The 14,061-nt window shown below is 40.5% G+C and overlaps 1 protein-coding gene across 1 annotated transcript; it reads left to right on the top strand.

Annotated features, from left to right (window-relative positions):
• Positions 1-356: 356 nt before the first annotated feature.
• Positions 357-13,604, top strand: LOC107194026 (chloride intracellular channel exc-4). Its single transcript, XM_015583582.1, has 4 exons — positions 357-592; positions 10,400-10,705; positions 10,789-11,115; positions 11,978-13,604. Exons 1-4 carry the CDS (start codon positions 524-526, stop codon positions 12,056-12,058), a joined length of 783 nt encoding a protein of 260 aa, XP_015439068.1. The 5' UTR covers positions 357-523; the 3' UTR covers positions 12,059-13,604.
• The last annotated feature ends 457 nt before the right edge of the window (positions 13,605-14,061 follow it).

Genomic DNA, 14,061 nt, shown 5'->3' with positions numbered 1-14,061 from the left:
GCGATACATGGTCTAAATATAAACATTATATCATAACCATTAAACCGTGGATTTTCTGCGTTTGTAACATACGCAACTAACAAGTGAAACACAAATTTCACATTCCTCTTTGCCAAGTAAAACCTGTTCATAAATTAACCCACGCAAAAATGTAAATGTATACAAATATCCGCAGTCTAAACAATAATTCTTCAGAAGTCTCGGAAACGTCAGTTTTCAATGTTTCCCGCGCTGGGAACCGTTTCCCGCCTTACCGACCGCGCACCAGGTCACCGTTAGTTCCCACACTTGTCGCCGGGGGGGCGCCATTGTCGTAAACGTGGCGCGGCACAGGCTGCGTCAGTGTTCCGCGAGCTTCCATCGCGTTCTGTTGAGTGTGCGTCGTCGAGGAAGGAGAATCGTGGGTCCCGTTCGTTCGTGAACTGCTGCTGCGGAGAATCGCAACGCAAAGAAACAGACAAACAAAAACAAAGAACGAAACGAGTGCCTTTCCCCAGTTCGCTACGGTGCAACGGATTCGAGGATGGCGGACGACGGCCACGAGAACGGCACCAGCAACGGCGACGTGCCCGAGATCGAGCTGATCATCAAGGTGAGTCTGGCACGCGTGGAGACCGAGAAGACGAGGAAGGAGCGAGCGAGGGAGACAGGGGGGAGGAAAAAAAGGCTATCGTTCCGTGCTGCACGATATGGGCGTGGAACTGGACTGGTTTCTTCCTGTGCTCTCTTCTTCCTGCACGGCTTCTTCTTCGTTTTCGGTGATCACGAGCGTCGTCGATACACGGACCCGGTTGACAAAGAGGATAGAGCGCGTGCATCGTCGTGTGTCGTTTTGTCACCGAAAAAAATAGAGAAGCTGACCATTCAGTGGCGTGAGCGCGCGTTCGTTTTTGCCTCTGTCCTTTCGTCGGTCCCAATCGATCCGGCGGATCGATCGTCATAATCTTGATCCGTGACATTACACCAAACCGTGTGTGGACTTTGCCTCGCGGAACATGGTGGCGGCCCGCGGCGTCCAGGGAGAGAGAGAGAGAGAGAGAGAGAGCTTTTCGTATTCGTCGATGACTAATTGCAAGCACGATATACGTACATATATTTCAAGCGTTTTTTACGAAGAGAGACATTGACGTAGAGAACCGGGGGAAAGATACTTGTACGTAGGATTCTGAGATGTAATATAGAGGGTGTACTGACTTCATCGCCTGAAATAGGTGATTTATCCTCTGTTTATCAGACGTAGCAGTACCTGATCCACGATCTTTTGTGATGTGTAATTTTCTATTGTACTAATTGCTATTTGAGCCGAATCCCAGCGAACGGAGAAAATCGTTCAAATTCGAAACAGCTTCCCGCACTTTTCTTTTTTAAAAATGGCGGAGCGTGTGTTGACGGGAACCGAGAGAAGTGACAGGTTTCTGATCTTCTGGTTCAAGAAATAAATATTAAATTAGACAAAACTCGTTGCATTGCTTATTGATCCGCCTAATGCTTGCGGTATTTAGTTTGAAATGTTTCTATGACGTTTTATGGTTTCCTTGGGGGGGTATACTTGTGCCAACGAATACACCTTGGTAAGATTGAATAAATTTTGTAACAGACGTATTACTTATTCGAAATTTAGCCGACTGTATACAACCAAACATGTGTCACATTTCAGCTACGAATGTTTGACATTGCAAAATGGAAAATACTACTTTGGAGTGACTGAATTTCTCTCGAAAGAGAGAGAGTCATGTTTCTTTAGAGTTTAGCTACAGTTCAAGGTCAACCGGAGCGAACGGAGACCATATGTACAGGAAATCATGAGACACCATAGGTAGAGTGGTATTCAAATATGTACTAGGAATGTTCTCTACGTTCGTAAATGGGTCATTCCACGCGAAATCAAACAATTTTTTGGAGCACCATTTCGGATTGCCTTCAAATATGGATATAGTGTAGTCTTTATCGATATATAAACGTATCTCGAAGGATTTTTGAAAATTTTTAAAATTATAAATTTTACAGCTGCTTGAAATTTAGGGTCAACCTTTTTTCAATAAATCATAACTATTGAACTAACAAACTGATCGAAATGAGCTTTGCAGGTACTTACAATGAAGATATAGGAGTAGCAAATAAAAATGATTTCAGTTAGAAAAAGATATTTTTCATTTGCCCTGTTTATGGACATAAATTCAAAAAATATGGACACTTATATGGAAAATTAAAAAGTGTCCGATTTCGCGTGGAATGACCCAAAGCTAAGTTAGAGAGACTCTCTGTATCTTTACTACGTCATCGGTGGTCTTCTACATTAGAAGGACAGAAACCCTTGACTCTCCTATCTACAGCGATACGCGTCCCTGGCGTTTAATGCTTCGTTCCTTTTTCGGTCGAGAAGCTTGTCGCCGTTTGATTCACAGTACATACGTACTCTGCTCGCGGTTTTCCTTTTTTCCCGCGTAATTTCGTCGGGTAAAAACGAAAAGCAGAAGAACAAAATAACAGATACGAGCCAGTCGGTCAATGACGACCGCGACGCATTTACACTGGCCGTATATTAATTTAACCAGATTAGAGTCGTATGCACGTACACAGCGAAGCAACGGATAAGGAAGGCTAGCGGCGGGAGGCTCTAAATGTCTTCAGGCGATTCTGCGATTCAACGTTAAGGCGTTGCTCGAGTGAATTCTGTATGATTTATATTATTTTCAGACTTCCTTTGAAAATGATAGTAGTAACGCGTATTTATAGCATAACGTGTAGTACAGTAGGATGTAGAGACGGTTATTACAACATGGCAATCTTTTTGATAAAATAATAAGGTTAGAATACAGTTTAACGATATCTATGTGTTATTATTAAGGTATATAAATTCTGTCTATTCTTGGGTTTTATACATTAGCAACATCCGCCGTTCAGTGATGATGACGCTACACAAAAAAAAATTAGAAAATTGTATTTTGTTAAATTAATTCAACGTGCCATTTTCACTTCTCTGTGTTACTACTACAGTAAATTATCGATGACATTTGTTGCAGCCGCATACGATCATTAGTTTATGAAATATTTAATATTCAGTGAAGAAAAGCCTTCGGACACTCATCGATGATTTACTGTAGTACATTAATTTAACAAGAAACAATGCAGTCAAAGATAATAAAACGTAAAGTACGCCAAATCAGTTTACATGAAAATTATCGAACCAAAGTTTCAGTGAAAGATTAAGGAACATCACGAAAGTTACCTATCCGATATCTGTTCCAACATGGCGGCCAGTGTACCCCGGTGAAAACGATCATTAAAGGTTTCGTGAAAACGAGGTCGCTCCCCCGGGTGATCCTCCGTCACGACACAATTGATTACCCGTCGAAGACAATTTCGTCGCTCTAATTCTTAATTGTTCTGCCTCCGCTAGTTTCCGAACTGAGAAAACGGAGTTCAAAGTTTACGCAGTTTAATATCATAGAAGCCGGAAAGTAGTGAAGTAATCAAACACACTATAATATCATCTACTAAATATCTATTTATAACGATATTTAACAAAATTTGATCTTATTATCAACATAAAATTTTAATTGTCAGTATTTGGTGATTCCAACGTTAAGAAAAAAAAATTCCCAAAAAAATTTGAATTTTCTATATATTACGATGCATTTGTATTCTTTGGACCAATAAGACGCGCGTAGATCGATTAATTAAATTTTTATGAAAAATGGAGCTAGAACAGTTACGTACTCTGGCGACGATTTGTCCAAGTCCCTTGGCCAATCGGTGTGCACACGTATTGTACGTATGAAAAATCGCAGATACGGTCGCATTCTTTCCCCTGCCGATCTAGATAATCGTTGTCAGTGGCTAACCGGCTGCGATCGATTCGATCGAGGGCGAACTCGATCCAGCTTCTCGAAACGGTCTTTCACCGAGCTACCTCATGGGAAACTTACGCTCCTTAAAGGGAAAGAGGCTTCCCTCGATTGTCCAATTACGAGAGCCCAGCCGATCAAACTTTCGCCAATCCAGCGATCCGCTAGACTCGCTTCACCTGTGTGCGTCGCTCCTAATCGAGGATACCAGCCGTTCCCGCGGCAATGTCAAACGGCCCTAATCTTATCGCGTCAGCAGCGACTGGTCGCCGATGAATCCAGAAACAGCGCCCCATTGGCAGTTGGTAGTTTTTCTCATCTTGAATGAGCTTCACCTTAGTAAATAAATAAACTGGCAGACGGGGTGGATTGTCGTCTGACCGAAAGGGGAACCTTGATACTCTGAAAATTTCGATTTTTTCTCGTAATTTTCGATTCAAGGAGAGCTTTAAGACGATGGTACCAAATTTTTCGTCAACCCCCTTTTCCCAGAGTTTTTAAGGCCACTTTCAATTTTTTTTTATCCATAAACCTGTAACTTACACATTACTTTTTTAGCGGATACTAAGACGAATTCGGCAAGCATCATAACGAATATTTGGGCGTAAAAAAATTATAGGTTTATCTGTAAAAAAAATTGAAGGTGACCTTGAAAGCTCAAGGACAAGTTGACAAAAAATTGAAATAATTATCTTAAAGCTCTCGATAGTTTAGAATCTATATGCGTATATGATATCATGTATTTGATACTTGGACGTTTAAATGACCCCACGGTCCCATGGCTGGGTCACAGGCGACCTTTCGACGAACACAGTTCAAATTACTATTTTTTTTTTCAATCTTTTAAATCAATCTGGATATACCGTTTAAAATTGAAATACCTTGGCAACAATTCCAATTGTCCCGAGAATCTCCGTTTTGCAGATAAACATTTATCTCGTTAACCAGGGGAAAAGTTTAAATTCACACGCGTCTGTATTGTTCTTATCAGCTGTCGATAAACTGATACGATACCAGGACAAATTAAAAGGAACGTTATACACGATCGTCACGTAATAAACGTCATCGTTGAATGGTTACGATTCACGTGTAATTACAGATCACCTTAGAAACGAAAGATTTTTTCACGATAAGTACGATCCATTCCATTTTTGGCGATTTTCTGCCAACAAAGTGTCGCTTGTTGTGTTTTTAAAAATCAGTCGAAAAACAAAAAAATTACAAATTTGCAATAATTATACAAAATACATGTTATATACCATATAGATTACAATTTATAATAATTTATTCATTACTCTCCATTGCACCACATTATTCCCTTACGTTATACGATGTAACATTTCTGTTGTCGTTAATATAAAATATATAGGTTATCTGACGCGTGCAAAGAACCGTTGCTACGTTCTCCGTTCTAATCAGGTACGATCACGAATCACTGTGAAAAATCATCGCGATTGGGAACGAACGTGAACGAATCACACGTAATTCACCAAGTATCATTTAACGCCATCTCGGTTTATTACCCTGACGTATAATTGTCGCGCACGAAACGGAAACACGGGGGCAAAGAAAGAAAACGAGATAGCCACGGTTGGAAAACGGAATCCTGCGGGAAGCGTTAGGAATATGGCCGATGATGTTTCCGTTTACTTACACGGGGAGAATTTAATGGTAACTGGCCGACCTTGCACTCGGAAGGCGATCATGCGGAGGTCTCTCCGGTAAGTGTGTCAAACGGGATGAAACGACGGGGGATCTGAGCCGAAGTCCTCGAGATTCTACCGTTAAACGATGGACTCCTTTGCCTTCCGCTTTGCTCCCCCCACTCCCCCCGCTTTTGCTGCGTAAACGCGCTTCTTTTCCCCACTCTCCTACAACACCACAGTGCCCCCCCCCCCTGACGGTCAGTAATTGGGGTTAGTTTGCATTTCCTTCACGATAGTGGTCGTTGACATCGGGTACAATTTCTGCACCTTTGACTTCACCACAGACGAGGTACATATAGGAGTAAACATTTCCGTAGTACAGACACCTTAAAGAGCCTATAATTTTAGCGACCTCTGCGTTTCGAGAACGGTGAATCTGCGGTGGGTAGTGACACTAAATTTAAAGGGGGAAGATCCGTTTCATGGAATCACTCGCTGGAAAATTATGAAACATCGACAACAGGAAGAATATCGCGCGTGTCGAGAGCGGTTACAAATAAAATCGATCGGATCTTGCGGCTTTATTCTTCCGTAAGGTCATTACACAAGCGTCACCGGTATGAGGTGGCCTGACGACCGTGAATCTTCGAGCGAGGTCACGGAATCATTCTCCAATGATTATACATGAATGTTTCTTTCTCTCTGTACCGATTATCCGCGAAAGCCTCGTATCAGAACGATTCTTCCTAACAGAAAATATTCTACGGTTGGTCACAAACGTATTCGTTGGTAAGAAATGATTTCGTTACCTAGTGTAGACGCAGCTTTACCGCAGACGCTTTGATTGGTCGGGGTTTTTCCTTAATATCTCGTTAACAAAGCCTCGGAGAACTTTTTCGCTAAGGAAAAAGTTGTTTCAAATCTTGGTACACCCAGTATAGACCGCCTGAACGATTTCTTGTCGTTCATTTGTGTATACACCGCCTTAGAGTCCCTATAAGAACTAGTCATTTGTATCTTCCAAGACGTTCGAAAACGATACGCAAAGTAAAAGTCAAGCGTTCGGAAAATGGGGGAACCCGAACAATAGTGATTACTAGACTGCGGATTTTATGCAATTATAGCCTCTACTGCCCTGTCAAATACAATAAAATACAATAGTTTCATCAGATGCAACTAGTTTTCTATTTTATTCTTGACCCAATAAGATACTTAATGTAAGAAAGAAGTTCCCATTTTTGTCCTGGTCATAAAATGTAATTTTGCATAAAAATCTGCAGTCTAGTGATTAGTAATGCTAGTGGAATAGAAGATTTTAATACATTCATTTCAATAATTATGGAATTTAATGTACATAAAAATAATGTAAGGGTGGGAGGGCACAGTAACTGACACACTTAGCCTATGCGTTCAGAAAGACGATTCACCGTCTATCTGTGGGTCATAGATGCACCGATGAACGCAGTTTCATAACGCACTTGTCTCCCCCTCTGCAGTGTCGAGGATACGAGGCGTCGTTTCTTCTTTTTGCGAGCCTGTTTCCCAGGCCTGTGTCGTTCATTAGACACTGATACTAGGTGTTCCGTAATAAATCGCGTTGCAAATGAGAATCAGGTGATTTTACGCGTGGAAATAAATTGGACAGAATATAGCTTTTGTAGCTGCTCGCGCAGGTTGAAATGTGAATCCAACCCGCTTGTGTAGGTGCACCGGTTGCGCGGAGAAACGCTTATTTCGGAAGAAATCAGGAATTTGCTTGGGTCAACTGCCAGCCAGGAGAGGTTTCATATCCCACCGGTGGGCATTTCGAGCAGCTTGCCAGGCGAAAAATCGCGACACGTGAACTGTGTGTGTTTCATCGTCCAAAATGGAGACCAAGTTATACGATGACGGTTATTCAATTACAATTTACATTAACCTTTGTCTGCAGGTGCAAAACTTGTCTCAGAGATGAATAAATTCAATAATGATTTACTTCCTTGACATTTTTAATAGCTAACTGAAATGTTATTTTCCGTTATCGTTTCGGAAATAGTGTGTCACTCACTGTCAATCGAAAGTACTCAAACGCCTTGAGCTTCAAATAGGTGGTGATAGTGAAAGAAAAATTCAAATTCGTGTCTGCGACCAGTGGTCTGCGGTTCAGGTTTTTTTGAACTTAACAAATTCCTTAATGGAAGGGACAAGCCTCTCTTTACCTTCTATTCTTCAAGGTTTACTGCGAAAATTTGTAATATTTTTATTCATTTTTAACGTTTAAGTAGAAGATTCATCCTCTGTTGTACTGGTTCCAAACAAAATGGCGGCAAAATTCATCGTAGGTGTTACTAGCTGTACCAATAAACAATCCACTATCTTTTTTTTTTTTTTTTCATTTCTACTAAAGCGTGGTTCAGATTAGAAGTAATTTTTTTGTTCCTCTTATCGGTACACCTAAATAATTTACGACAAAGACCGTGAACGTTGATCGCAATCGAATTGGCGAACTTTCGCAAGAGAGAAAGGACGTGATTCGCGGGTTACAACCAACGATCACGCGCGCGTTCGAAGATGAAAGACGCTCGCAACGTCTTCGTGACATTTGATCCACCGTCGACGCTTTCTTCGCCACTGATATTTGATGACACGGATACCTTTGCCGGTTTCCGAAGTTGATCGAAGCCGCTGGGATCGATTCAGGCCCCGTTGGATCGTTGAAGAAAATTGCAGTCGATCGTAGAATTTCAATTCCCATTTTCATTATTTCTTTCGCAAGAATCGGGAAGTATTTACTTCGTCACATTAAGAATTAGTACTAGAACTACAAGGAAGATGAACGTGTTTCTATTCCTATCACTTTGGTAAAATGTCAAAATTTTTGAAAATATACAAATCGATAAATTAACGAACTTCTTCAGTTATGCAGTAAATCTTTGATTAACGCTCAGAATTTAAGACCACTTTGGAGCAATTATGGCAGAGGGACACAATTTTTACACTTCATGGGCTGCATTTTGGACCGAGTATTCAATGTGGAACCACCTAGTAGTGGGGATGAAGCAAAAGTATTTAACGTAGAGATTTCTCGGAGCAGTTATCGAGAATTTACTGTATATTGCAATGCAAGTTGAGAAAAGTCTCGGAAAATACATTGTTATGACATTTTAATAATTCTTACTAGAGTTTACGTACCAGCTATTTCAACTGCTTTGGTAGCTCTAGTATTAACTAAAATTTATTCTGATATAACGCTGTCCACTTTACATTGTCCACGGATCCATCCCCTAAGGCTGTAGGATCATTTAGTAAAAGATACCAATTTTTGCATTAACAGTCTTATATTTGGAATATCTAGAATCTATCCTGAATCGTGGATCAGCAAAACGGTGGAAAACCAATAAAACCGTACACCCCAAGTCATCCCCTAAAGCTGTAGGGTCTCCGCCCAAATAGGGACAGTTCACCAACACTTTGATGGTTGGACTTTTTGAAACTTGGATCAATAACCAACTAAACAAAATACCCTCTACATCTGTAAAACAAAACTGTGCAAAATAAATCACGACTGACTGGTAAAAAGAGCATCAACATTGCGAATAGAAGCCATTTGGTAGCCAAATGTTAGATGGACAATTTGTCATGCTGGGACTCGTACCGTGATAATTATCAGAGTCATGCAGGTTCGTTTTCCAAAAATCATGCGGAACTAACCGACCGCGAAATCGTTCTGACCTTGGCCAAAAAGTGTACACCGTCGATCTTGGCACACAGGGAACGGTCTCTCGTGTTGCACGACTCTAACAGAGGACGCGCTGGCTTACGTCAGACAGTGAAAAAAATAATCTCGTCGTGTGAACGCCGCCTCCGTCCATTCCGCGGGTTTTCCCCTTTCCGCGCAGTGACGGAGAAGTCCCGATACGCTGGGAGATTTCGTGGATCCGATACCTCTTCCTCCACTCGCGATGTGCGTTCACGAAACTGAGCGAAAATAGAAGGGACGCTCTTGACGCAGGCTGCTGGCATGCTGCCGGGTTTCAATTTACTCTCGAATCGCGTTAAAGCTCGATGATCCTGGTTACGATCGCTTGACAAGCCGAATAGAGGGTTTCGCGACGGAAAGACAAAATGGTGTTTGAGTTTTTATCTTCTAAATTTAGAGACTGTGGAAGCAGGCACCATTTATGAGGTGGGACATAACCAGGCTCCAAGTTGGACCTGGGCAATGTTTAGGTCCGTGAGCAGTATTTTCCTTAGAAGACTCAGTGCAATGTTTATTACAGTAGAAACATATCCGAAGGGCTCCGAAGAAATTTCTAAACCTAGTTTTCAATTTTCCAATTCTACGAAGAGAAGCGTCCCGACTTCTGAACAAAGTTTTCGCCAAAAAAGATTTTATGATTTCCTTGTATCTAGTCCATCGGGTTATACGTTCGTTTTCTCACATATGTCCGTCGTACTACACAACATATCTGGGAAAGAAAGAAAGCGGGGTGCGTCACCGAGGTAATAAATAAACCGTGACATCGGGGAAAATGAGAGCGGAGCGAGTAGTCTAGATACACTCGACCTGCTCGATCAACTGGAGAAAACAGAGCTCCGTGTTCGTACGTTCATGCCACGATCGGTTCGTTGTTGTGGACACCGTCAGGATGATGATGCAGGAATTGTGAAGTCTGTGACTGCATAATAATAGGCACTGATTTCCCTATCGTTGATAACAATTGGCCCTCGCAAAACAGACTTTCCTGATGATCGAACAGACACCAGTGACCGAGTCCAAATAGACCCCTACGCATCTGCCTTTGAATGCATTTTCGAGTCTTGAGTCAGAATGGACCCAGACACCGTCCTCGGGGGGTTAAACGACGCGATTCGTATTCGAATACAATTTCCAATGTGATAAATATAATGTTTATGGATTTACAGGCGTCAACGATCGATGGTCGCCGTAAGGGCGCCTGCCTCTTCTGTCAGGAGTACTTCATGGACCTGTACCTGCTGGCCGAGCTGAAGACGATTTCTCTAAAAGTGACCACGGTCGATATGCAGAAACCACCGCCAGACTTCCGTACGAATTTCCAGGCGACACCGCCGCCGATACTGATCGACAACGGGGACGCCATTTTGGAGAACGAGAAGATCGAACGACACATCATGAAGAACATACCAGGTGGACACAACCTCTTCGTTCAGGACAAGGAAGTGGCCACGCTCGTCGAGAATTTGTTCAGTGTTCGTAGAAATGACAATTAATTACAGAAATAGGGAAGCTTATGAATCAGTTGTTGAGAAGAACGTGGAATTTTGCATTGCAGAAATTGAAGCTGTTGCTACTGAACGCGAAGGACAAGGACAAAGACCCGAAGTCCTCGTCCCTGATGGCACATCTGCGCAAAATCGACGAGCATTTGGGTCGCAAGGGTACGCGTTTCCTCACCGGGGACACGATGTGCTGTTTCGATTGCGAATTGATGCCACGGCTCCAGCACATCAGGGTCGCCGGAAAGTATTTCGCCGACTTCGAGATCCCGGAGACTTTGGTACATCTGTGGCGGTATATGCATCACATGTACAGGCTGGACGCGTTCCTGCAAAGCTGCCCGGCCGATCAGGACATTATTAACCATTACAAGCTGCAGCAGGTAACCGATTCGCGAGGAAAAAACATCCTGGTACCTTGAGTATATACACTTCTGGTGGAAAAGATCCGCTGTTGTCATGAAATTGTGGGGGAAGTTAACGTAAAACTGTCTGCATTCAATGTCAGTACAGACTCATCTCGATTATCGTCTGGCTTGTTCTACACGATTATTGTCCAGGTGTTATCCCCACCACTGGGGGCGGGGGAGGGGGTGCGGAACCTGTTAAGCAAATACATTGTTGCAGTTGTTGTGGAAGATGCTGTGGGGAGCAGCTGTATCTATAAATTTCCCTTGAATCTAGATATCTTTTACTTCTGCATGTATCATTCATATCTACAATCATGTCCACGTATTATGATCTACATTCTGGGTAATAGTGTACAATTCGGTCGGTATCTCCGATTTTCATCAAACTTTCATATGTTTAAAGGGTCTGTCTAAAAAGGCAAAATATCATTTTAAACAATGTCGCCAACAATTATAACTACCTTTAATTTCAAGTTAAATCTGTAACCGAAACCTAACATAAACGTCACTATAAATGTAGATTAAGTGAAAGAGCTTAAAAGCTGTATTAATAGACTTTAAAAACTTAAAAGCTTTATTAAGCTGTAAACCGTAAAAAAGAGATTTAATTGTTTATTCTCAAAGCATTATAGTGATCAGAGTTGGTTAGAGCTAGTTTAATGAAAAAAAAATAATTTTCAAAATTGTTTACATCTTTTAAAATGATATTTTGCGTTGTTAGAGAGCTCTTTTCAACATATTAAAGTTTGAATAAAATCGGAATTGAAGAAATCGTACACCCATCCTGAGTTTATCATCCCCAACGTTTCAGTTCTGAGCAATTGTCATATTGCAGAGTATGAAGATGAAGAAACACGAGGAGTTGGAGACACCAACATTCACGACCAGTATCCCGATCGAGGTCAACGACGACTAGGCTGGACCTGTGCCGTCGAGTCTATGATCTCGCCCACATTGATTCAGGAAAGATCATCATCAATCGTGTCGTCGGTATCGGTGTGTAGACACGGTGCATACACGATGGCGCAGTAAAACACTTTTTTTATAATCGTCTTGGGACCCTTCCATATGCAGGAAGGAGATCTAAGTATTTATGAGGAAAAAAAGGAAAAAAAAGAGTAAGAAAAAGTATTTCGAAGCCCGTGCGCTCCAAATCGGACATTTCCATCGTTTTTGGTTCCTTTGAACGTATCGGTGCCGCCTACACCGATTTCTTATGTAATAACACTTTTTTGCTACGTATATATTCGATAAACCTCACCGTCGACGCTGTTCTATGGCCTAAGTCGAAGTGCCGACTAAGTAGCTTTTTTACCGCATGAGACAGGAAGAAGATATATATATATATATATACGTACACGAAAAAAAAAGAAAAAATGTATTAAGGCTTTCAGAGACGACCAGTACGCGTGTTCCAGAGAAACATATTATTATTTTTTTCTTTTCCTTTTCTTTTTCGTTCGTCGCTGTTTCATTTCTTTCCCTTATTCGCTTACGTACGAAATGCTCGTACGTAGACCTGACTTTTGATTAGCGTTATTATTAGAGAATGGCATTTTAATATTTTACATTCTACTTTAGAACGAGACCTTGTATATTTTTTAAGTGTTTAGACGGTTTCTCACCGATCATTTTAACTGGTGAGTAATCGAACGAAGAAGGATTGCTAAAGAGACGTATGCATTTTTTTCAACGGCCATTAATCGTCGGCTGTATTAATATATTCCCTCGTTTCGTTTTTCTTGGAAAATCCAATAGGTTCGGAATTATGAATAAAATGACACTGCAGTGTTTATTCTTCGAGAAACACATCCTTTTATTGGATCCTGCAATTATGGTAAATAGTCTGTGTGAGAAGGGATATTCTAGTCTGATGAATTTTGTGCAAGATTGAAAATTTCTAAAGTAATATTTGATGTTTCAACGAAATAGTGCATACGTTTCTTACGGGTTAGGTGTATATGTTAGGTATGATACGGAAGTTCTTAGTTAAATTCATTTAATTTGAAATTAGTATGTTCGTGAATGGTTTTGTGAGTGGGAGGAATTAACGAATACTATACTTTGTTGTTACAGTCCTCTTTGTAAATGTTGATTTAGAAGAGGTGAAAGAATCATCGTCCCCGGAAAATAGCGCTTCTATTAACTCAGTCCAACGATTTAACAAACTCGGTATTTTCGTATTAGCAATTATATTATTATTATTATATTCTAAACGATTATTATTGCTATTATTGTATTACTTTGGTTTATACTCTTAGAAATGAATATACCAGTGTTTACAATAACTGGGCCTGATAATGTATTTATTGGTGCTCCTTCACAGACACAGGATAGATATTTATATATTTACAAAATAATTATATTTTTTATCGTGCTGTTTGTGGTTACAAGATGTTATAATCTATATTAGTCAATCACGAATATTCTACATTATGGAAAATAAATGTAATTGTATTTTTCATGGGCGAGCTTCGTATCTTTCACATAATGTGCTAATATATAACATCTTGTACTAGTATAATATACTGATATAAATATTAAAACAATATAATAAGCATTATTATATTGTATAATAATATTTATGTTACTATACTATACTAAATACTAGACTGCGGATGTTTATGCAAATTTACATTTGAATAAATTCATCTTCAAAACCAGAAATTGAATGGAAACTCACTTCCCCCGTCAATGGTGTTTCATTGGGTGAAAAAAAAAACAAGGGAACATATCTGAATACAATCCGCAGTCTTGCAATAATATTTACATTCGAATCCGTGAACATGTGTGAGCGTGTATTGTACATTTCCATGCATAACCGCGCAAAATTATAAATTCCACTTTGTTTTTTTTAATTTTCAGCAATTATTCGTTACAATACAGCTTGTATAAATTATCAAGAATTATGCAGAAGAA

Source organism: Dufourea novaeangliae, unplaced genomic scaffold (assembly GCF_001272555.1).
Source record: "Dufourea novaeangliae isolate 0120121106 unplaced genomic scaffold, ASM127255v1 scaffold21, whole genome shotgun sequence".
Lineage (NCBI taxonomy): Eukaryota > Metazoa > Arthropoda > Insecta > Hymenoptera > Halictidae > Dufourea > Dufourea novaeangliae.
This window is presented reverse-complemented; position numbering and strand designations above follow the sequence as displayed.

Coding starts and splice junctions, on each gene's coding strand:
- LOC107194026 (XM_015583582.1), top strand. CDS start 524: ATGGCGGACGACGGCCACGAGAACGGCACCAGCAACGGCGACGTGCCC. Junction 10,706..10,788: donor TCGTCGAGAATTTGTTCAGT/GTTCGTAGAAAT, acceptor TTTGCATTGCAG/AAATTGAAGCTGTTGCTACT. Junction 11,116..11,977: donor ACCATTACAAGCTGCAGCAG/GTAACCGATTCG, acceptor GTCATATTGCAG/AGTATGAAGATGAAGAAACA.